Source organism: Fringilla coelebs (genome assembly GCF_963513975.1).
Source record: "Fringilla coelebs genome assembly, chromosome: Z".
In the NCBI taxonomy this organism is placed as follows: Eukaryota; Metazoa; Chordata; class Aves; order Passeriformes; family Fringillidae; genus Fringilla; species Fringilla coelebs.
Window position 1 is genome coordinate 34,803,632 of NC_140031.1, and position 24,334 is coordinate 34,827,965.

General features: G+C 38.4%; 1 protein-coding gene across 2 annotated transcripts in view; it reads right to left on the bottom strand.

Moving 5' to 3' along the window:
* The window catches only part of PRUNE2 (prune homolog 2 with BCH domain), a gene marked incomplete at both ends in the record, with an annotated part of 127,637 nt that overhangs the window by 50,992 nt on the left and 52,311 nt on the right, over positions 1 to 24,334 (bottom strand). For both annotated transcript variants that reach the window (XM_084225173.1, XM_084225172.1), the window contains one exon: positions 373 to 531. In XM_084225173.1, coding sequence (XP_084081299.1) covers positions 373 to 531 — 159 coding nt within the window. The remainder of the gene's footprint in view (positions 1 to 372; positions 532 to 24,334) is intronic.

Sequence of the window (24,334 nt, forward strand, 5' to 3'; positions counted from 1 at the left end):
TATATATGAGTTCTGGTCATTGCCACTTGCTTATCACTCATTGCCAAAGACACATTTGTGTAACTCACAGTACAAACCCAGGTCAAAACTGGGGAAAAAACAATTTTAACTGAATTGAAAATCCTTTTCTGTTTCAGTATTTCTCATAACCTTTTTCTATTAGCTTGGTCTGAAGCAATAATAAATACCATAATCTTTCATTCTCTTACCAAATAAATAACGCAGTCATTTCAAATAGCTGCTCGATTGCTGGTCCACTGTTGCTACGTTTTGACCTTACTTAATTAATCAACATCTTGATATAGATTACTTAAAAAAAAGCTCAACATTTTTTTCCAGGAAAAACATCTGATTCTTTTTCCAGGTACTTACTTGATTGCCTAGCTCTACATTTTCCGAGTATACTGCTATTTGTTGTTTTGTTTGCTTCTCATCTGTCAAACAGTTGGCCAAAATGACAAGTACATCGAACCCATATTTATCTATGAATGCTTTCAGATCACCAATGAGACTCCTGTGTAATATGCAGTCCTGAAAAACATCAAACATCAAAAATTAAACTTTTCTGGTTCTTTTCATCCAAATATGCTGTAAAAATAGCTGTAAATACTAAAAAGCAACAGCAGGTCTGACAAGCAAGAAAATTCCATTTCACTTGTCAAAATAACAACCATGTACCTAATAAAAATAAAGAACCAGTCCCATAGCACAGTAATGGAAGAACACTAGAATACTAAATGCAGATTTTGCCTTCCTAATCTGCTGGTGAAACATAATTCTTACTTGCTCCTGCTAACTCCTTTTGAAACATTAAAAGCATTCCAAACTCTAGTGTATACCCATGATAAAGAAACTGGGCAAAGGGAATAGGAGACTTGCATGAATGAGCATGGAACTTCCAGAAAAACTCAAACTCAAGAAAGAAATATATGCAACGTGGAAGAAGGGACAGGCCATACAGAAGGACTCCAGGAACATCAAGTTGCAGGGATACAATGAGGAAGGCCAAGACCCCCTTGCAACTGAGTCTGGCAAGGGACATCAAGGACAGCAAGAAGGGCTTCTACAATTTTATCAGCAGCAAAAGAAAGATTAGGCAAAATGCAGGGCCACTGCAGAATCAGATAAGTGTGACGGAAGACACAGAGAAGGTAAAATTACCGAATGCCTTCTTTGCTTTTCTTTACTGTTGAGACCAGCCCTCATGAGTCCCAGACCTCAGCGGTAGATAGGAAAAAGGAAGGCTTCCCCTTGGCAGTCGAGGGTTGGGTTTGAGATCAGCTAGGCAGATTTAACACCTTAAATCCATGGGATCCACCCACAGGTGCTCACAGAGCCAGCAGATGTTGTTGATCTGCTGCTATCATCTTTGAAAAATCATGGAGAATGGGAGAATTGCCTGATGATTCAAGGAAGGCCAATGTCACTCCTGTCTTCAAAAATGGCAAGGACACCTGGGAAACTACCAGCCAGCCAGCCTCACCTCAGTTCCTGGAAAGGTGATGGAACAGATCATTCTGGAGATCATCAAAAAGCATATAGAAGACAAGGTCATCAAGAACACAGGAGTTGTAAGGATGGATTCACTGAAGGCAAATCAGATTGGACCAATCTGATAGACTTCTACGATGGCATAGCAAGATGGTCAGCGAGGGGAGAGCAGTGGATGTTGCCTACCTCAGCTTCAGCAAGGCTTTTGACACTGTCTCCCCTAACATCCTCATAGGTAGGCTCAGGAAATGTGGGTTAGAGGAATGGACAGTGAGGGGGACCAAGAACTGGCTGCAGGCAGAGCTCAGAGGGTCATGATGAGTGCAGCAGAGTCCAGCAGGAGGCCTGCAGTCAGTGGTATTCCCAAGGGATCAATACTGGGTCCAATCTTATTTATCAGTGGCCTGGAAGAAGGGATCAAATGCATCCTCAGCAGGTTTGCTGGTGACTCCAAACTGGGGGCAGTGTCTGATCCACCTGAAGTCTCTGCTGCCATTCAGTGGGGACCTTGATCAGCTGGAGGGTTGGGCAGAGAGAAACCTGGTGAGGCTCAACAAGGGCAAGGGCCAGGTCCTGCAGCTGGGGAGGAACAGCCCCAAGTGCCAGCACAGGCTGGGGCTGACCTCCTACAGAGCAGCTCTGTGGAAAAGGACCTGGGGCTCCTGGTGGATCACGAGGTGTCCATGAGCCGTCAGTGCCCCGTGCCAGGAGGGCCAAGGTCATCCTGGGCTGCACTGGCAAGAGTGTGGCCAGCAGGGTGAGGGAGGTGATCCTCCCCCTCTGCTCAGCCCCAGTGAGGCCACACCTGGAGTGCTGTGTCCAGCTCTGGGCTCCTCAGCACAAGGGAGACAAGGAGCTCCTGGAGAGGGTCCAGGGGAGGGCCACAAGGATGATCAGGGGTCTGGAGCTTCTCTCCCATGAGGAGAGACTCTGGGAGCTGGGATGGTTTGATCCGGAGAAGAGAAGACTGAGAAAGGATCTCACCAATACATGGAAATATCTCCAAGGTGGGTGTGAGGAGGAGGCTGCCAGACTCTTTTCAGTGGTGCCCAGAAACAAGACAAGGAGCAATGACCATAAACTGAAACACAGGAAGTTTCACCTCAACAAGAGGAAGAATTTCTTTACACTGAGGGTGGCAGAGCACTGGAATCGCTTCCTGGGGAGGCTGTGGAGTCTCCCCCTGTGGAGACATTCCAAACCCCCCTGCACGTGATCCTCTGTCACCCGCTCTTGGTGACCCTGCTTTGGCAGAGGGCTTGGACTGGATGATCTCTGGAGGTTCTTTCCAACCCTAGCAATTCTGTGATTCTGTGATACTGGTCTATTGCTATTTCTTGAATAAATCACGGGTTTTTGTTAGAAAAAGAAATACTTTATGAAATTTGTCATGCCAATATTTATCTAAAAAATAAATGGTACAAAAATAGTACTGAGTAGCAAAATCCAGAGGCTAATTTAATTTGCAGCCCTTCATATGTATCCACGATGATGTTACCCAATGGTAACACTCAATTACCACAGATTGCTCCTAGAGATCCCCTTGTTCCTGCTCTCTGAATTGAGCAAATCTCAAAAAAAAAAACCACACACACACACACACACACACACACAAGTAAGAACTGAAACAAAGTATTTTTATACTCCTTGTATCAAAAAAGTTGTCTTCTTTCACACACACACCACACCAAACCAAAGACACAGGAGGTAAATTTTATGTTTCCTATTCTCATTAATGCTTGGACTAGCCCAGTGATGCAGAACTTGAAACATAAACCACATATCCACCTTTCTCAACTGGGAACATAATGCACAAAGTATAAATGTCTTTTTTCAGCCCTCACTTCTTATAACTACTGGTCAACAAAGACATAGAAATTTAATTTTCTCCTTTATGTTTCTGCTGCTTGTATTAAAATAAGTTCTTGTCGTCTTCTAGCCAAGACTTCTTTTGATGCTGCCAAGCTACACTGGCCTTGAATAAAACAGCAGTTCATCATGAACACAGCACAACTGTACGTGCAGACTGGCATGTTATTCCCCTGCATCAGTCTCCTACCTAATAAATTACTGTTTTGGTTACAAATATATAAACACTATTTATTAATCTACTCAAATGCGTGCACAAAATGTATCACCCTCCCTCTAAGTTAAACTTTAAAAAAAAAAATCCTGTTTGTCAAATGCTTTGGAAGTAGATTCCTTTCTGCAACTAGAGATGAAGTTTTCCCTTTGATGTTTGCACAGCACCTAAAAATGAGGTTTATGTGAAATTCACGCAGATTAATGCACAGTCACCTGCCAGTTTATTGGTGGACACTCATACGTGAAATCTGAAGAGAGGCTTATAGTGAGGAATTATTCTGAAAAAGCTTTGAATATCCAAATCAGTAAAATCTTCTGAAGACACAAGAATTGGGTAGATTAGAAACAGCTCCAAAATGTCCTTGAGCATGGAGAAGTCACTTCAATTATCCCATTCCTAACTGCAACTGGAACAATTAAAATCTATTCAAATAAAAAATCTGAATTATAGCAGATTCAAAAACATCTGAAAATTCCTGATAACTCACCTAAACAACCTAAAGTTTATTCTTTTAAACTAGTACCAGCAACAAAATTCAGATACTCCCTTCACAGGCATTCAGACATTCAAGTAAATAATGACAGTTGCAAACAAGTCTTAAAAGCTACCAAAGGCCATATATTGAAAGACATGATAGATATATGGACTCTCCCATGAATTTGATAACCTAAATTAACAAGCAGAATGTATTATAAATGCTTACAGAAAATGAAAAATTTCCTTCAGAAATGAAAAAGTGCAAATAATTTCAACAGTTAAGCAAGTACATCCCAAATTAATTACATGCATTTAAAATATGCTCTTGATGAATTAGTATAGCAGGAGATATACTGACATAGCTCAACAATTACAAAGGTCAGTTAATTGGCCATTTTTATACACTCCTTTTCTTTTACTAACGTGCTGGCTTAAGTATTAAGTAATATTTACATAGTCTACAGCAGATAAACAGTGTATGTAAACATTATTAGTTGTTCTAATGCCCTCTAAGTAACTTATAAACAAAAAATGACTTGTTTGCATACTTGAAATACATATACTTGAAATAAATATAATCTAGTAGTACCTATATTTTGCTTAGTTAACAGCAGCATAACTACTGGAGTAATTTAGTGTCATAAGATGTAATAAAATGGTGCTTTTGTCTAATGCATATAAATAGTTTCTGCTGTAACACAGCAATATAACGAACATTCTAAAATTTACAAATATTTTTCGTATCAGTTAGGTGAGCAGAATGAGAAAGTCGAAGAAATCCTAAGACTTTTTAAGGATTTTTGAACATGACCGGTTTAGTAATTATATATTTTTGTTGAGAAATACCATTTTATGTAAGTTCTATATTGTTGGGAAATTTCTTTCTCAGAAACTCTATTTTCTTTCTTGATTCTCAAGAATTTCTTTTTAAGTTTAACAGATAATGTAACTATAAACATGGATGATCCTTTTAAAGAGGCAAAATATCAAAGAAATATCTGAAGAGAATCTGTAACTTCTCTGTCTCTTGCAACACTGATTCATGAAATCAACAGCCAATTACCCAAGTGATCACTGCAAGTGTACATTACACACATTTCTGACTCTTCTAAGCTAACTGTGTCAATATTAACCTGACCAAATTAAGAACAAACTGTCTCTTTTGTTCTTCACACTTCTCACATGGGGAGCACAATATGGCTTTTGTCAGAGGTGCTCCATCATTTTGGCTCAAGGAAACTGTCAGTACAGTTTGGGATTCGTTATTCATGGGCAGATACCCTGATGGGTCTAATGAAGCCTTTCTGCTGACAACTCATTTGCTAAAAATACCCAACCATCACAAAATATAAATGAGGAATATCGTATCCCATTACAATTTTCACAACTGATGCAATTATCACAATACAGAAGTCATACATACTGCTACTGCATTCTCTTAATATTTCATGGTCGGTACTTCTGCATTCCAGTTTATTTCTATGTGATCACTGATAAAACTTTATGACATACTTAAATTGCAATATAATAGGGTAAACACCAAAGATACAGCACACATGCAGAGCTAACAGGCTGTGTGCCATTTGTTGTAAATCCAGCTAATTACTAGAAGCCCCCTCCTTTATTTAAAAAAAAAAATTAAGAAGAAAGGCAAAAGAGTGCAGAAAAATACTCAATTTTTAATAAAAAGTTTTCAGGTAAAGGTCAGTAAAAATGGAAAGAACAGCATAAACAGTATGATGTTTACCAGACTCCAGAAACACAAACAAGTGTATTTTTTGATTTACCCCTTTTTTACTTCTTTCAACACCACTGGTAAAAGCGCTCTATTAGAAATCCCTACCTTCTCTGCATTTTTTCTATTGTGCAATTCAATGTACCAAACAGCAGCTTTTCTGCACTGATATTTATCAGTCTTCTGGAAAGAACAAAAATAGCAGCAAAATCTGCTTCCCTTACGTCAACAGTTGCCAAAGACAAAAAAGGTATTAGGTTCTAAACTAAAGAGTAGAAGAATGGGCATCTTTGAGCCTTGTTATCTTGCTCTATGACTACCCCAGTCACACTTTTAACTTTAGGCATTCCAAACTTATGTTGAAATGAATTTGAACTGGAAATACTATAGCATTGTGGAAAGCTCATATTGAATAATGCAGTGAGTTCCTGCTGAGCACTCACACCTCTTAGTACTGATGATGGCTGTGTTTTTACAGTCTATTTCATTAAACGCAGAATAACTAAAAAATAAAAAAAAGAAAAAAAGAAAGCAAAGAAAAAATAGAGATTACTCTTTAATAAAAAAAAAGTTAGTATGCTATGTTCAACTAAAGAATGTTTAGACAGGTTCATAGTATGTCTTTTCTACAGCATTGGTGCATTTCGTCATAGTGGCCTAGCAATGATCCATTCTTTATGAATTCAGATTGAAGCTAAACAGGTTTTACTTGCATTTGATACAGGTACAAATTCTGTATATTCAAATTCAGGCTTGTCCGTTTTAACCTGTGTTTAAGTAGAACTTATAAAGATTCACATGGTTTTTGTGTATTTAGCACAGCACATGATTTCTGGGCAAGATTGTGAAGTCTCAATTCATTCATAAAAACCTGAGGTAGAAAAATTTTGCTCAGGTGTACTGCCAAACTGCAGTTTCATTATTCCCCATTTACAGAACCAGCTGAGACAGCTCTGAATTTAGTAGCTGGGGTACAGCATCTTCATGTGTCTTAAAAGACATTATGATATACATGTAACATAAGGATATAATCACAGCCCATTTGGCTTATAACATTCTTCCTAGAGTTGGAATACCTACCTTCGGCACCTATCACTGCCACCCACCTAAGGAACACAATTTCTTATCCATAAGCAAGGCAGCTCCCCATGAGAGCTGAGGTGTACAACTAACTCTCTGAAATACAACAGTGAAAAATTCTCCCCCGTGTCAGTGGGGTTTGCGCACACGTACTCAAAACATGTGGCAGTTCAGAAGGGCTGGAGATGAAGCCCTGTTAAGGCATTGCCACTACTGCACAACATAAATATTGAGTGCATAGCCTAAAGACATTAACAAACCATAGGTAATGGTCTGCACACTCCTGTGTAGCTAATAATAATATTAGATTGCTGGCACCTCAATGTCTAGAAGAAAAAAAGTTTTGCAGCAGTACAGGAGTCAGAGAATACCAAAGTACATCACGCAGTCTGGTTTAGAGATGAAAGTACTCATTTATTTCCATCTCTAAAGGAAGAAATTCAAAGTGCTTGTAATTTGTCTCATTGCTAGTGGATGTTTTCCGTAATAGGAAAACCATGACTGATAAAGATAAAGCGTCCAGTTTTGAGCATTTCTGGTAATTAAAGGGTAAGTAGTTTGGAGTTGCTAAAAATGCAAAATAAATTAAAATATACAGAAGTCATTTTCAATTTTTAAGGCTTAAATGACATCTCCCTTTTTAATCTGTCTTTAAAACTCTGCCTCTGTAGAATAAGTGAAGGGACCAACTAGAAAACTTGCAATCATAGCAGTACAACTTTTGCTCCAAGTAGAGAAGTACAGAAAAATGTAGTATGTTGAAATGAACTCCCTGCAGATAATTTTAAAGGTTGGGGTAAATATGAACTTTGGTTTTTTTTGGCAAAAGTACACTGAGAGGAAAGTCTTTTACTTTGAAAACACAAGCCTAAAAGTAAAGGCAACTGCTTATGCACCATATTTATAAGCAAACATCCCCCACAGAAAACATGCACAAAATATGTACAAAATTAAAATAAATATCTCCACACTGAAGTACAGCATCATTTATACAAACTAATAATTATCTGCCTCAAAAATTTAGAGAAGAAAAAGATGCATTATTTTTTATTAATCAATAAACTATGTGGACATAGCCTACAATACACTTCTTTATTCTCCTTTATATTATTCTGTTTTCTGATTCTAGGTTAAGAACTTGCATCTGATTTTTCCATAGCTTGTAAATCAATTAAAAAATATCAAAAAAGACACGACCTATCACTTCAGTTACAAGGTTCATTTAGTCACATACAATATTTGATTTCACTGTTGACTGATTAGCAAGTCGTAACAAGCAAAAGACTGAATAGACAGAGTGATGAATTAAAAACATAAGAAACATCACAACTATACATATACTGACCAGGAGCTGTCTCTTTTAGCCAGCTAAGTCTCAGGTGTAAGGTTATACATAATAATTCATACCTTACAAAATAATCCCCATGCAAACATGATAATGCAAAAACACATTTCTGGCTGTCAAGAAAATTTCTGGCAAAATTAATCAACCATTCATCCATTCAGGCTCTTTGCATATCCTTTTGTCAAAGAGGGAATACTAAGAGATTTCTTTCCTCTTTCACGCACTCATTGCAATGGTTTGTAAAATCCATCAAGCCTGAGTTGATTTATTGAACTGTCTCTTAGCTCAGCAGTGTAACTATAGCAAATGAACTGGTAACTTCTTAAAAAACAGCAGTGATTCAACAATATCTGGTTTATTTGATTCCTTCTAACTTCAGATTAGCAATTTCTTAAAGGCACTGACTTGCATTATTTAGTAGTTCTATCTGCAACTTTATACCAGCACATTTTGTTTGCACTGCCCCACATTTTCAATATTATGTTTTGACATTTGACAAAAGCATTTTTGATTTATAAGTGATGTAATACTCTACCTAAATCTTCAAATCTTCATGCCAGCTAGTATGCTTCTACTCCTATTCAATAGAGCTTTCAAATTTAAATACAATACTGCTGTGTACTATTATGTGAGCCATCTCCCTCATTAGGCTATGAATACTGAAAACTAATTACCCCCACCTATTCCTTTAATTACACAGACAACTTTGCATGCATATTCCACTGTTTTTGTATTTATCTATTCCCATCACTAGTAATGAGAATTGTTATAAAAAGTAGTTAAGGCACAAAAGACAGAGATATGCCAAGCCATTTGAAGCACATGGATTTTATTGCTACGCATCGTCCATTGAACCCCATGAAGCACATTCATCACTCACCAGCTTTGCATTTTTCTTCATAAAGATATATGACCTTTGCCTATTAGATTTCATTAGCAGGGCACCATACAAGGCTCGTCTGCAGATGACAGGATAGAAAGCTAAACAACCTCGCCTGAAGGATTTGTGAGAACAAGCCCATCTTCAATCTTTGTCCCTGGGAGGCACTTCTAACACCTGCCAACCACAGCACTATCATCAGAAAAACATTTAGAGATTTATCTTCAGGCTGGTGATTATAAGAGATAATTTGTTTGGAGTATGGATAAACTTGGTCTAGCATAAACAAACTACAAGCTCAAATTATACGACGAACCTCATTAACTATTGATTTAACCACTGCAAATCCATGAACAAATGTTGTATCAAAATGTTAATTCTTCATGAAAATAAAATAAAAAACCAAAAATGCCAAGGAAGGATGGCAGCCTATTTTTACTGCACTTTTAATGTTTGCAGTTTAAACTGGAAATGGAGACTTGCTTTTTTTATAACATGGACAAGACTATACTATTGTGATTTTCTCTTAACAAGGAGTTCTGTCTGGCAAGAAGTACTAGATCTTCTCAGTTACTGCCACTATAGAAGGATCAAACAGTGTTTTCTCTCCTACTTTTAGGAACACTTCTTTTGTTTTGAGACAGCTAGACTAGATGTACCATTAAAAACACTTTCAATAACAAGAAGCTGGAAGTATTATAAATGGATGCCCTCACAGGCAGACAGACTGAAAAATTATATATTCATTGATACCTTCTATATTACAGATATCACACATATCCTATGTTATCCTGTATATGACAGGAAAGAACTTTCTCCTAATCTTTGAAAATTATTTAAACTCAAGCTAAAAATAAACTCACAGTCTTCAGCCAACAGTATATTTAGAAATAATACAGCTGCATTATTCCTGAGGTCTATTTTGAGGGGGAAAGGTTGGGGTTTTTTCCTTCTTTTCTAATACAGTGGCATTCAGGCCAGTCCCCTGTCTGATAACAGAGAGAAAAAATGCTGCCACACTTCCTGTTATAATGTTATAAAGAGAAGAGCCACAAAATATTTCCACCTGATGTTGGTGGAATATGGCCTAGGAGAATTCCATTGCACCAGCTCTGACAGCAACACAATTCCTTAATACGCTATCCTGAGAGCTCATTTGTGCATAGAAGGTAGAAGGAAACCCACAGATACCTCCTACACTCCAGCAGCCTAAACAAATCATACAGTGTGACTGGCACTTAATAACAAAATATCAATGCTTTTAACACTATTATTACTGTAGAAACAACAAAAATCTTTTGGAAGGAACTCAAAAACTTTCAGGTAAAACATGCAAAAGGAGAAGAAATTCTGAAAATATTTTCATGGGATGACATTATCTCTCATTACTAATTGCTTCTGGATGGGAATGGTATTGATTATGAAATTATTCATTTATCAATAAAAAAAAACAAAGGCAAAATGACAAAATCTGCTGGGGAAGACAATGTTCCTCACACAGCAACATAGCCATTCAAAGTTACACGGCAATTTTAGTTTTTCCTTTTACTTTTTATCTGTTTTTTTTCCCCTATCAACTCACAGTGTCACTTCAGGAATAAACCATAGTTATTTAATTATTAAAGCCATCTCACTCCACATGTATATATATAGACAAGAAAATGATGTTGCAAGACAATTGATAGAAAATTTTTAAAAATCAGCTGATGATACATCTAAAGAGCCACTTGTGCAGGATTCATTTACATCACTTCTAATACATTCTAAGTTGTTAGTATGCCATTTTTGGATTGTTTCATCAAATTTCAGTAGAAGGAGAAGCTTTCTCTTTCACCTAGCTACATCTTCTGCCTTATAAAGCAGCTGTTTGATTCCTCACAGTCTTTTGATTGCAATTAATTTTTCTCAAAAAATTTATTTCTTCCATTCATGCTCTTGACTCCAAAATACTATTTTCTTCTACAGGTTTTCTTCCTCCAGTGCTGAAAATTCTTGACTTACATTATTTTTACTTTTGCTATTACTTGTCATGAACACTCTTGTTCCCACTTTCAACTTCTCATTCTCCTTCCTATTATCCCAAATCTCTCTAAATGCAAAATACAGTTTCACATTGAGGCACAATGATCTCTAGTAACACTTCAGTCTTTTTTATACTTTTATCCTGTGCTTCACAACAAACGTTCCCTTTCTGCACCACAGATCCACGTTTTTGAAAAACTATATTCTAAACAGGTTCTCTTCATATGGGAAAATTCAAACAGCAATTATTACCTTTAGATGTTCAATTGCAAGCCTTAACAAAAAGGCGTATTCAGAATTCCACAAACTAAAAGTTAACATAAATCCTCTCACTGAATTCACAGGATCTGGCACATGCCACTAATCTACATGTAAGAATTCTCCCAATCATATCTATGATGATATTCATGGTATTGCACAGCCACTCAAGTTTAGCAAAAGGCCCTTCTTGGAAGTAGAAGTTCCCTGCTAAATATTTTAGTATTTAAGAAATGCATTTTCAATTATTTTGATTAAATCACTTTTGCACTGTATGCTAAATCACTGGTACTTTGGTTGACCACCCATAGTGCCTTGTCAATATGGAACAACTGTCTGGAATACAACTGAGGACAAAAGAAAATTAATTTTCTATTCATTCAATTTATCTCTCTGCTGTGGGAAGATGAACACCTTCCTCCAAAATACATGAACAAACACGGATCAATGTACTACCAATGCAACTGACTTTGGCCTCATCTGCAGTGGGACTGAACTAGGAAACAGAAATTGAACAGAGATGGTCAAATGCTGTACACCAAAATTTTCCACCTAAAAAAAAAATCCCAGACAAATAAGAGTAGCAATTCAGTTTATTGCAATTCATTTGAGTTTCCTATGGATTCTTCTAATAAGCACTTACCGTTATGCAAACAAAATGCCTTTAGCAACTCGTTTGTTAAACAGTCAGCTCTTTTAGAAGAGAGAACAGTCATTACCAACACAAGCAAAACAGGATAAAACAAAGTTTTTTGCAGACGCCTGCCAGGGGACTCACACTTGTTTACACCAGGCTGAGGTTAGCTTTGGCACTCTTGTCTCTGCTTTACAGTAACTAAGAGAGCAGTTTTACTACTGAGATGGTTCAATTTCCTGAGAACCAAATACAAGCTTTCTGTAAGGCTGCTTTTGGACCTACAGGACTGAGTTCTCCAATACACACGCTTTCTTCAGGTTCTATCTTTCAGAAAGTTGTTCTCTGCCATCTCACTAGACAAAGAGAAGTGAATAATGAGATGCAAAGTAAAACAGTACCCTAAAATCTATCTGAAGTAAACCACTCTGAGACACAAGACTGCTTTGGTGACACTGGCGTGTAAACGAGTTAAACAATCACCCAAAAGAACTGGAATACGTTTCATATTATTCTAGTTTTACTTGATACTAACATGAAATACGCAATGTTTAAAAGAAATTATGACTAGGAGTTTGTCAAAAAATAAAAAAGTTTTTTGCTGACTAACAATAACATGGGGATTTTTTTGGGGTCAGTAAACAAAAATGTGCTTTAAGATTTAAAATTATAAGAAAAGTGGCAGGCAAAATCATTTTTTTCCAATATGTTCAGCAGCCTGGTCAATAAATTTCCATATTCTTCAGCTGTATCTGTACCACCCCCGTGGCATAACACAAGTCTCAAATGGGCTTTACCAACTTACTGGCAATTAAACCATGTGCACTAGTGACTCCAGCTAGCACAACCGGCTCTGCTCACACCATTACAGCTTTCTTCCATTAACTTAAATCTTGAGCCAAGACTAAACATGTACTTACTCTCTGCATCATGATTGCAGTCATTCATTGCGACTGAAGCATCTTTCTAACACACTAAGAAATAGGTACTTCTCAGCAATAATATATATTATCAGAACCATGTAGTGGATGCTAAGTAATAAAGAAAAGGCTCTTCTAACAACACTCAAAGAGTACATTATTTAATAGTGTATCTACTACATTAATATAGTTTTAGTCCCTTGCAACTGTGTTAAGAATAAACAGCAGTAACACAGACCTACGGCTCCTTAAGTGAATATACCTATATCATAAACCTTAAAAAAACCATAACTTAAAGCATCCAAATTGCAAGACACAATGGTCCAGACCTAAAAGAACATAAAAGGCACTGACTAAACCTCTCTTTACAGTGAACCACAAGCCCTGATGTTCCAACCTCAGACAAAAGGAACTGACCATAGTCCTGCTGTATTCTTCAGCAGAACAACATTTTTACATGTAATGTGCGGTTTACCTTCACCACTCTACATCCACCAGGAAGAAGAGGGAGAGTAAGGAGAGGAAATAGTACAAGACACGGAATTCTTTGCCAGACCTTTTAGCAAACAGCTGCTCACAGGTATCAGGGAAGACAGAGAGGATATGATAAAGAAATTGCGAAGAGATATAAGGAGAGGAACAAAAAGAGGGTACCCATTAATTTGGCTCATGAGTTTATACCAGAATAATGGGTAGAGAATTCCCTGTTGGGTAGAGTTCATTGAGTAAAACATTGAAAAATACAAGCCAGACGAAGAAACAGGAAACTAAACATGTACAATAGCAAGTATTATGTAATCTGAGTGTGAGCATTACCAATAAAGGGAGCAGAGGAGAAGTCTTGATTAAAAGATGTTTAAATCTGATTTATTCTTTTTCACCCACCAGATGGTGCCCTTGCAGCATCCATGAACAAGTTAAGTCAATCTGCCTCTGTCTACAGACACAGACAGGTCATTCCATGTGCTCTTATACCTGGATCTGAAGGGACAGTTTAGCTGTATCACTGACACGTGAACTGTTCTTAAAAGAGGAGACTTTTCAGATAGTTCTTGGCATACATATTTTTCAAAATCTCATTAGAAGTCTGACTGATTTTAGTAGAAGCATGATTTACAGGCCATACCTACCCCTATGGCAGCTGGTATCCGCTGCGGTGTATGGATCTGTGAGCAGGAGAATGACAGTTTGGCATCAATTAGGAGAGCACACAAACTCTTAGAAAGCACTGGAGATTTATTTTGTTGCCTGAAACATGGCTTCTAATCTGGAAATACTTCATCTCTGCAGAGCTGTGTATTTCTCCCACAGTGATGGAGAAAGCTTTGCATCTGTTCAGGTTAATGTGCTCCTGTTTCTCTGCTGACATTTAAATCCAAAGATACACAGCATTCTTCAAAGCTTGATTGGCACACAGAAGCAAATCAAATCATGTATTCAGTTTCAGTGTTAATCTCCTAGTCTATTACTACTGTCTTTCGTAATCTACATATATTTTACAAAATTCTTTAGTAAGAAAGGCTGTCAGAGCAAATGATGCATCAAATTCAAACAGGCCATCAAGATTGCTAATGGATTTTAATAGCAGCTATTACAACATAATGGTATTTTCCCAACAGCTGTTTGTTTATAAAATTTTCAGTTTACAAGACCTTTATGTCCAATCCCAGGAGACATCCGCCAATTCATTTATAATCATTTGGTTCAACCTACATGTAAATGCTGTCTTATTTGCACTGGGTGTGATTGTGTATGTGTAGAAGACATGAGCAACTACCACAGCAATGAAAATGCTGGAGAACTTTACAAACTAAACTAATTAGTGCTAAAGTCTTTTGACTTTAGCAGCAAACTAAAGTGCTTTATTGTTTCTTTCTTCCCACTCCTGAACAGCTCATAGCAACTAAGGAAGAGTGCCTGGATTACAGCCTATTTTATGTCCCAAACTGACATACTTGTTTAGTTCCATGTAGCTACAGCTGTTAAAGATTTTAAAGCATAGCACATAACTGGGCATAACTGGAGCAACTGGCCAGCAGATAATGGCTCAATGTGGCCTGCAGAAGTGGTAGAGAAGCATTATTATGAACTGAGGAAAGAAAAATTGATAAATTTATTGAATGATATTTTTTGATGTTGCACACTTAGAGATGGTTGTTCGTCCAGCTCTCTTCCTGATTCTCACGCTGCCTATGTAATATAAATTTCTGAGTAACAGTTAATACTGAAGTCTGGATAAATGCCTTTTAGTATATGTACTAATGGATAAGATTTTTCTAGAAACATCTAGACCTAAATAATTTTGCTTCCATGGTATTAGCAAACACCCATCTAACAACAAGCAACCGAGAATTTTTAAGGATATAGGACAAGACAGAAAGACCACACACTTCACCTTAAACAATGCCCTCTTTAAACAGCAGATGGCTCTAATTTTCCACAAAAGAAGGCTATGACTAAAATTTTCAGCCAGGACTCTCATTTCTATCGTACAGAGGAGCTGTTATGCAATAAGCAGGATATGGATAAACAAGCTCTTACATGGGTGCTATTCGTGAGCAGTGTTAGGTAGCCACCTTATAAACCAGCAGTCTTCATCCATACAACAAGTACTGCCCTGGGTAATTAGTTTATGGTAAATGTCTGTAGATTCAGATTCTACCTCTGTGCCTGCTAATCTCTGTAGTCTGATATGCACTTAAACACATCAAGCAGTAAGGAAAATTACTAAAAGAAGAATATGTTGGTTTTTTTCTTTGGAAAGCCTTGACATTTGTGGTGCTTTACACGGAGATGCACCACCACCTTTTCCTCCTAGTCATTTTAATACCATACCATGACTTACCATTACTATTAGGTTTACTCTGACTTTTCACATCTATTCTGCACAGCAGAGTTATTAGCAGTAATTTTTATGGCAGAAGAATTAAAAAGAAAAAAAAAAAAAGTCTGCCAAGAGAGTTATGGTCAGATCTATGGACATGGAGTTGACATGAGGAAAGCAACTAGAAACCACAAGAGCTGGGCTTAACAGAAAACCACCAATGAAATACGACTGCAACTCATATTTATAAACCAGCCGGCCAAAACTGTGGGGGACAATAAAAGGAGTTTTTTCAAATACACTTATGGCAATATGTAGCGTAAAAATAACATTGTCCCATTACAGGATAAGAATGATTATCTCACAAACAGGTACATGGAGAAGGCAGATATGTTTAATGCATTCCTGTCTTCAACACTGACAACTGACCAATCGGGGCCCCAGTGCCCTGAGCTGAAGTATCATGACTGCAAGAACAATCAATTCCCAATGGATCCTGAAATTGTGAGGGACTGTTGCTCCAGCTGGACCCCTGCAAATCTATGTGTCCTGATGGGATTCATCCAATACTTCTCAAAGAGCTGCCTGTCATTGCAAAGCCTCTCTCAATGATTTCTGATCAGTGAGTTTTGGGAGTCCCAGCTGACTGGAAGCTGATTTTCAAGAAGACCAAGAAGGAAGACCCTGGAAAATACAGGCCTGTCTCACTTCAGTGACAGGTAGTTATGGAGAAGATTATTCTAGGGGTATTGAAAAACACCTGAAGGACAAAAGAGTCTTTGGTCAAAGCCAGCGTGGCCTCAAGAGAAAACTGCTTTATCAAACTTGATATCCTCTCACAACAAGGTAACCCTCCCACTTGATCAAGGGAAGCCAGTTGATGCAATCTTGGATTTCAGTAAAGCTTCCAATACTATCTCTCCCAGAAACCATCTGGACAAAATGTGCAGCGCACAGCTGGATAAACACATCATGGGATGGGTGAGCAACTGGCTCACAGGTCAGACACAGAGGGTTACAGTGAGTGGGTGACATCAGACTCCACCACCTGTCACTGGTGGGGTTCCACAGGGCCCCATGCTTGGCCCTCTGCTCTTCAACACCTTCATAGACTACGTGGAGGACTGGAAGGTATACTCAGCAAGTTCCCAGAAAACAAGAAACTGGGAAGAGCTGCTAACTCTCTCAAAAGGCAGGGAGACCCTGCAGAAAGAGGTCAACAAATCAGGGGTCTGGGCAATCACCAACCATACAGAACTGAACAAGAGAAAGTGCTGGATTCTGCATCTGGGATGGGTGACCCTGGATGTATGGACAGACTGGGAATGAGATGCTGTAAGCAGTGCCATGGAAAAGAACCTGGGGGTCCTGGCAAGTGGAACGTGGGTCAGCAGTGCCCTGGCAGCCAGGAGGGCCAGTCCTGTCCTGGGGGGCACCAGGCACAGCATGGCCAGCTGGGCAAGGGAGGGGATTGTCCTGCTCTGCTCTGAGCTGGGGCAGCCTCACCTCCAGGGCTGGGGGCTGGTTTGGGTGCCAGAACACTTGAAGGATATAAAGCTGTTAGAGAGCATCCAAAGGAGGGTAACAAGGATGGTGAAGGGCCCTGAGGGGAAGCCATATGAAGAGCATCTGAGGTCACTTGGTCTGTTCCACCTGGAAGAGACTGAAGGGAGCCCTCATTGCAGTTACAACTTCCTCGTGAGGAGAAGAGGAGGGGCAGGCACTGATCTGTTCTCTGTGGTGACTAGCAAAACCCAAGGGAATGGCCTGGAGTTGTGTCAGTTGGAAAGCTTACATTGGATATTAGGAAAGGTTCTTGTCCCAGAGGGTGGTTGGGCACTGGAACAGTTCCCCAGGGCAGTGGTCACAGCACCAGCCTGAGAGAGCTCAAGACACATTTGGATAATGCTCTCAGGCACATGGTGTGACTCTTGGGGAGGGCCAGGAGTTGGAACCATTGATCCATGTGAGTGCCTTCCAACTCCACATATTCTGTGATAAAAACAGACATATCATCTAAAGCCTCACTCTGATTATTCATAACTCACGAGCATCATACCGGAATGAGACTGTTTTTTGATGGGAAAGTCACTTGTTGAGAACAATACTTTGGAGAGGTCTATGCAGAAAAACTTAAGGAAAAAATACTGATTCAAAGTGGTATTTTTGCTGTTTGTATGTGGACCCTCCTACATCACACAATGACCACATGCCTATGAATATGATACTGAATATCTTTGATTGGTTTCCATTGAGAAATACACAAATATTTGGAAGAAATATTAGTTACCTGCTGCTTTTGGAACTCTGAGAAACTATTTGGAATTGAGCTTCTATGATCACAGCATTATGTAGTTTTACTGGATGCCATAAAAATTAACATCATCTTAACTTATCTGAAAAAGTGCACGGTGCATGTGCAGGTGCCTTCATCTTAGTATGCCATAAGCTTCCCAGTGTCTTATTTTTCTTTGTCTCATCTATGATTTTTCCGTAAGATTTGTTCAAGTACTATGCAATAAACGACACGTATTCTGAGATATCATCACAGGTGGTCTCTACATTAGCAAGTTAGCAAAGACTGTGGAGTCTTCTGGCTTATTTGTCTTGGGTTGGCATGACACCACTGTGACTGGTGAATTTTCCACATTTAGTCAAAAGGAAATGCCAAGCGCAGCAAAAAATATGACACAGAAAGCTTAAGAAATCTAAAATAAGGGTGTGATGGGGGATGAAAGACTAGACCTCTCCACAAAGCTTTCTTTCAAAATTCTAATAGGTTTTCAAAGTGAGAAACTGAAAGGACAGTAATTAAAGAAAACACCTAAAAGTTAATAAAGGCAACATTCAGAATTGAGGTCTCTACTTTTGTTTATTGATAGAGCTGCTTGTGGAAATAAATTTGTCTTTTAAAAGATCTAATGTATGTCTATTTTTTCTTGCATATGCACTGAATAGTTTATATATACCATATATAAACTCTCTATATACTCATATTTCATATTTCCAAAGCGTCCATAGTGTCCATATGCATATATGTATTTTTCAAGATAGCATATTTGTACATAAACACAGACACACACTACTGCTTAGGCATTTCAATCCAAGTTGACCCAGTACTGCCAGTAGTATTCAGGGAATACTGTAACTATTCAGAATTAAGACTTTACAAACACCGTAATTCAGAACACTGTTTAGTCATATAATTAACTGTGGGTCAGCAAGTTTATTTATATTAGAGATGTTACAATGAAATATTCAAAAAGTAAAGGTAAGCAACAGAACACTAACTCATTTGTGGTAATTTTCAATTTTAGAAGTCTGGGTAAAGGAAAATCTATAATACATTCTAGAGTATATTGCCTCAAACTCCCCCAACTGATACCACTGTTATGGAAAAGCACAGCAGTAACCACAGAAGTGAAATTTATGTAAACAGTCAAAGACATTCAAAGTTAAGTAATTAGATATAAATACAACTTCTGACTTATTAAATACTTTCTTCATAGTGTTTTCCTCACAAATTTATAATAAATAAGTAGCTACACTCGCAGTTCTGGCAGAGCTCTGCTAAACACAGTATGTGCATTTGTCTTTACAACAAGTATTCTGGTTGATGTGCTTCACCAAGTGTTACATTCACATAATTCTGGTTTTAAGGTACAGCCATGCTCTGGCACAACCACAGCAGAAAACAAGCAGTGTCTGCAACAGAAACTGTTTCACAACCTGTTTTTTGATTATATAATACTCAGCCACCTCAATTATTCCAAGAAGATAGAAGACTTTTTCTTTTTAGTTTAAATTGCAGTTTTGAAGAACTCTGAGTACTTAATTCTTGTCACTGTTACATGCTTCCCATGTTATCTCAAAGGTATCCTGCATTCTCCAACCCATGTACCATGCTAACCTAAGGAAATGCCAGTTGAAAAATAAAACTAAGAGATTCTAAAGAGAAATTGAAGATATAAAGTATCAGAGAGATGACTACTCAGAAGCAATTTTCAGCTCTCGAGTATGTGTAACACATCAGCTTCTTCTCTGAATAGTTTTCTGTACAAGAAATGAAAGGAAGGGAAGGGGGACCAATACTCTTTAGAGTTTTCCCTGCATGTTCCTTGTACTTTCACTGTTGAGCAGAATAGTATCCAAATATATCATACTATATACACTTAGGAATGCTATCTCTTCCATACCAAATTTTTGTGGTTTGAGAGGAAGTAGGTTTTTTTGGGATGCTGTGGTCAAACCAATAGGTGCTCAGATTTGAATACTGGCACCTGGTGTGGCCACTGAGGATATGGATACGCCTCTGAGAACACAGGGGGGTAAAAAGCTGAGAATTCCCAGGGGAAAACTCTCTTGGTTCCGGTCCGTGAAAGAGCTCAGAGCTGCCCTGCCCGGCTCCGAGCTGGGCAGGGGAGGGGAAGCCACGAGGCCTGAGTGAGGTAGGCTGGGGGGCCTGGACAGAGAAGGGAGGAGAAGGCCCTGCAGGATGGAAGGGTGGAGGAGCCCCCAGAGACATCGGCAGCCCCCCGTCCCCTTCCCAGAGGAGAGAGACAGAGAGAGAGAGAGAGAGAGAGAAAGAGATTGGGAGAGCAAGCTGGTGTCTGTGCCTGTGCCACCTTGAGATGTGATAGCACGGCCAGCCGGGAAGGAGAAGGGGGAGTGCAGGGAGAAGGTGCCCGGCAGGGCAGAGTGGGAGTTCTGCATAGGCAGAGCCTGAGACTTTTAACTCTTTTTTGGATGATGGGAACCTTACAAATGCTGATCCTCCTGGAGCTGAATGAGGAGAGAGATAGAGATGAAATAACAGGAAATGGGCAAGTGCAATGAAAATCTGTGCAAGTGAAAGATGTCAGAAGAGTTGAGAAGAATCCTAGGTTGGAGGAGGTGATGGAGTGGCCTTTGGCTGGACTTTTCGTGTATAGCCATGGACAGAACCATTTTTCCTGTGACACAGAGACTGCATTTAGGGGGGAGGCAATGTCTGGGAGCCAAGAGAGTGCAGTGATGTGATGGAAGGCGTGAACAGAGACGACGGGAAAGGAGGGTGGTGGTGGTCCTCTCCGTCTGCAGGGAAGAAGAAGAGGATCTCTGTTCTCGAGACCCCTCGGCCCCAGGGGGTGAAATTTGGGGGGTACATGTGTCCCAAAAGTGAGGGACTGTACCTTTTTTTGGAACTGGGCAAAGCATCCTTAAAAGGAAAGCCACAGAAGCAGCCCTGGTCCATGCACAGTGGTGAGAGCACCAGGCATGGAAGGAAGATGTCCCGATGGCAAAATGTTCTCCGGGCAGCGCCACGTGTGACCGGGAAACACAAGAGGTCTCAACTGTGCTTCCTGGGGAAGCCTATGGTGCAAGAGAGACTCCGTTCTCCTTGATGATTTGAGAAGTGATTATCTAAAAGATGGTGATGGACTGAGAGTTGATGATCTGAGGGGTGGATATTTTGGAAATTTGGTGGGGGAGGAGGAGGAATGTGACATATAAGGTTTTCATTCCAAGTTGTGTGTGTTTCTCCTTATGTAGAGTTGTAGTTTAATAAAGTTTTCCCTTTTTTATTCTTAAGTTGGAGCCTGCTTTGCTTTATTTCTGATCACATCTCACAGTAGATATCAGGGAGGAAGCATTTTCATGGGGGCACTGGCATTGCACCAGGGTCAAACCATGATAAAAATACATAATATTCACTTATTCTTCTGTACAGTGTGTTATATTTCCTTATACTACTAAACAAATACTGCATATCTTGCTGACACTGATGAGTGAAATAAGAATTACGTGGATCAGATATTCATAGATGAGAATATTAAAAGAATACTGATTTTTTTGGGAGCAAAATTCATAAATCATTATGTGATCTGTCAAGATTCATAATGATCCATAAGAAAAACATTCCAAAGAACTAGCATGAAAATTGCATATTACGTGATACTTCTCCAGAGTTTACATGTAAAAATGTTTTGCCCAATAGCAAAGAAGTTGTGTATTCCATAGTCAGAAATATATGTAAAATGCAACACAAAATTTCTGACTATGCCAAACAGATGCATAGCTGGAAGAGAAAACATAATGCATTACTTGCTATGGCTATGATAAACTGGGAGCCTTTAAAAGGAACAGACAACTTCCACATATTTTAACACAAAGCAAATATATATCCTGCGGCCAGCAACGAATAAGCTAACACATATTTCTGTGCCTTGGATTTCTGCTAAATCCTCCCCAGTTATTTTTACTGATCAAATTATGCACTATTTATTTAATTATTAGAAACTACTTCTAAGCCATTCACAGAACTGTCTAATGAGTTGGAGGTAATCTACCTCTGCTTTCATCAAATGATTAAATTTACCTACTTAATTTTATTTGTACTAAGCTTAATTTTAAGAGGGATATAAGCACAGGTAACTAACAATCCTGATAACACTCAATCCTCATCTTCAAAGAACTTACAGATGCTGAGTAAACATTTTTTTACATTCATCTTTCAAACATGCCTTTGTCCTGTGTTCCCACCAAAACTGCTCTCTTTAATGTATCAATGGAATTCACACTATGTCATAACTGCCTCCACTTACTAGGTCAGATTCTGATTTCAACTGTATCTCAGAAGATGAGAAAAAATGGCTTCAAATGAGATAATGTAAGTCACTGGAGACAATTTAGATTGGAGCAATACCAATACCAATGAACTGAAGAGATACCAATCTATCTAACCAAACATCATCTCAGATAGAAGGAGTTTCCATGTGTTTCATGCTCCTACATTTTTAATTCTATATTATTTAAAGAGCTGTTGGTATTGATTTACTTCACATAAATTAATGGAGAAAATGCTTTCTAGAACATGATATTTCACCAGAGAATGCAAAACAATGTCTAGAATCCTAATAAATACCGTTATGTCTGAAATGAGTTATCTCAGTAGTGACTTGGGCTCAGATTTATTGTACAGTTCATCAACTTCTCAGCATGCTGGATAATGAATGTTTCATTTACATTGCTAATTGCCAAGCCACGGTTCCCTCAACCTTTAACCCTTACGCTTTATCACATTATCACCATATGTCAATATAATTGCATTCAACATTCCAAACAACTAACTTTTTCATGAGGTCAAGAGATTCTCTTTTTTAAAGCTTTACCAGTGGGATATCTTTAAAACTACCAAGAAAACCAGTAGTATATAGACAGTGGGAAGCTAAGGCATTTTTTTCTTCTGAAAAACTGCTTACATCTTCTGACCCAAAATAAGTTATTTTCTGTTAAAATCACCATTTGCCCACTGCAACTAAACCACGCACAGTTCTGTGAGGAGTTTCATCTTTACTGTCTATAATTACAAAATGCTATTAACTAAGTCCTAGTATGAAATATTTTCTCTATCTGCCTGTACTTTTTTTTTAATCTGTGGAATTATACCGTTATTTCCACATCTTGATCTTCATTCTGCACGGTCCCAAAAATTAAAGTATTTTACTATAGGTACCATTCAAGATGCTGCCTTAGGCTATGTCTGTATTATAAAAGCATTGCCACTCATTTCTTACATTTATACTTTCCCTCAACAGAAAATTGGGCTATATCTCACCTCCAGAATATGTTAACTCACTCTGCACCTGCAAATTCCTTTCTTTCTGTAGACTTTCACCACAAATACTTTTTTCATCCCCAAAACCTACACTGTCAATTGCAAAGTTTAAGCTAAATCGAACACACAATAAGCTGTTCTGGAAAAAGATTTTACTGCTGAGTGTAACTGAATCAGTTTTACAGCTTGTAAATGGTCAAACTTAAGAGAGAAATGTGCTTCTGGTTGGTAACAGTTACATCAGCAGAGACTTCTCTGACCTTTCTCTCTTTCTTTGGAACAATAAACTTTGATAAGGCACCTTCTTAGAATAATTCAGAAATACAGAAAGTTAAAAATTTATTCCTCAGTATTTGAGTCAGAAATCCAGATGTATTCTCACAGACAGAATTGAGCAAACTGCATTAGAATAATGAAGATGGGTAATGAAGATGAAAGAGAGTGAGCCTAATTCATCTTTCATGTAGCAAAACCTTCACATTACATGGCAGATAGACAGGTCATATGTTTCAGATATATATAGTGCATATGCATATATATACATACAGACATAAATATATGTGGCACATTTTTATATGGCATGCAGCCATATAAAATCAGCAGCTCCATCTCTAAGAAAAATACTGTGCCATAATCTTGAAGCCCACAAGTTGGTGGAAGCTTCAAGCTGGTTTATATCACACTTACACTATTTTATGTCTTTATGTTCTGTACCATAGCAGCTCACTCCCCTCTACTGCCATAATTCCATATTTTTTTCTTTGACTCTTGGAATGTCCTTTCTGACCAAACACCAAATCCATAAAGGCTCCTTTCTGTCAGTTACTTTTATCTCCGACTTCTTCTGCAGGAACCTTGCTTGATTCTATGCCAAGAATATGACAAAATAATAACTCTACTTGAAAATTTTGAAGTACAACAGAGTTGCAGGCATGAGCACTCAGTATATCATGAGGGTCATATACCATTCCCTTGCAACTTGCAT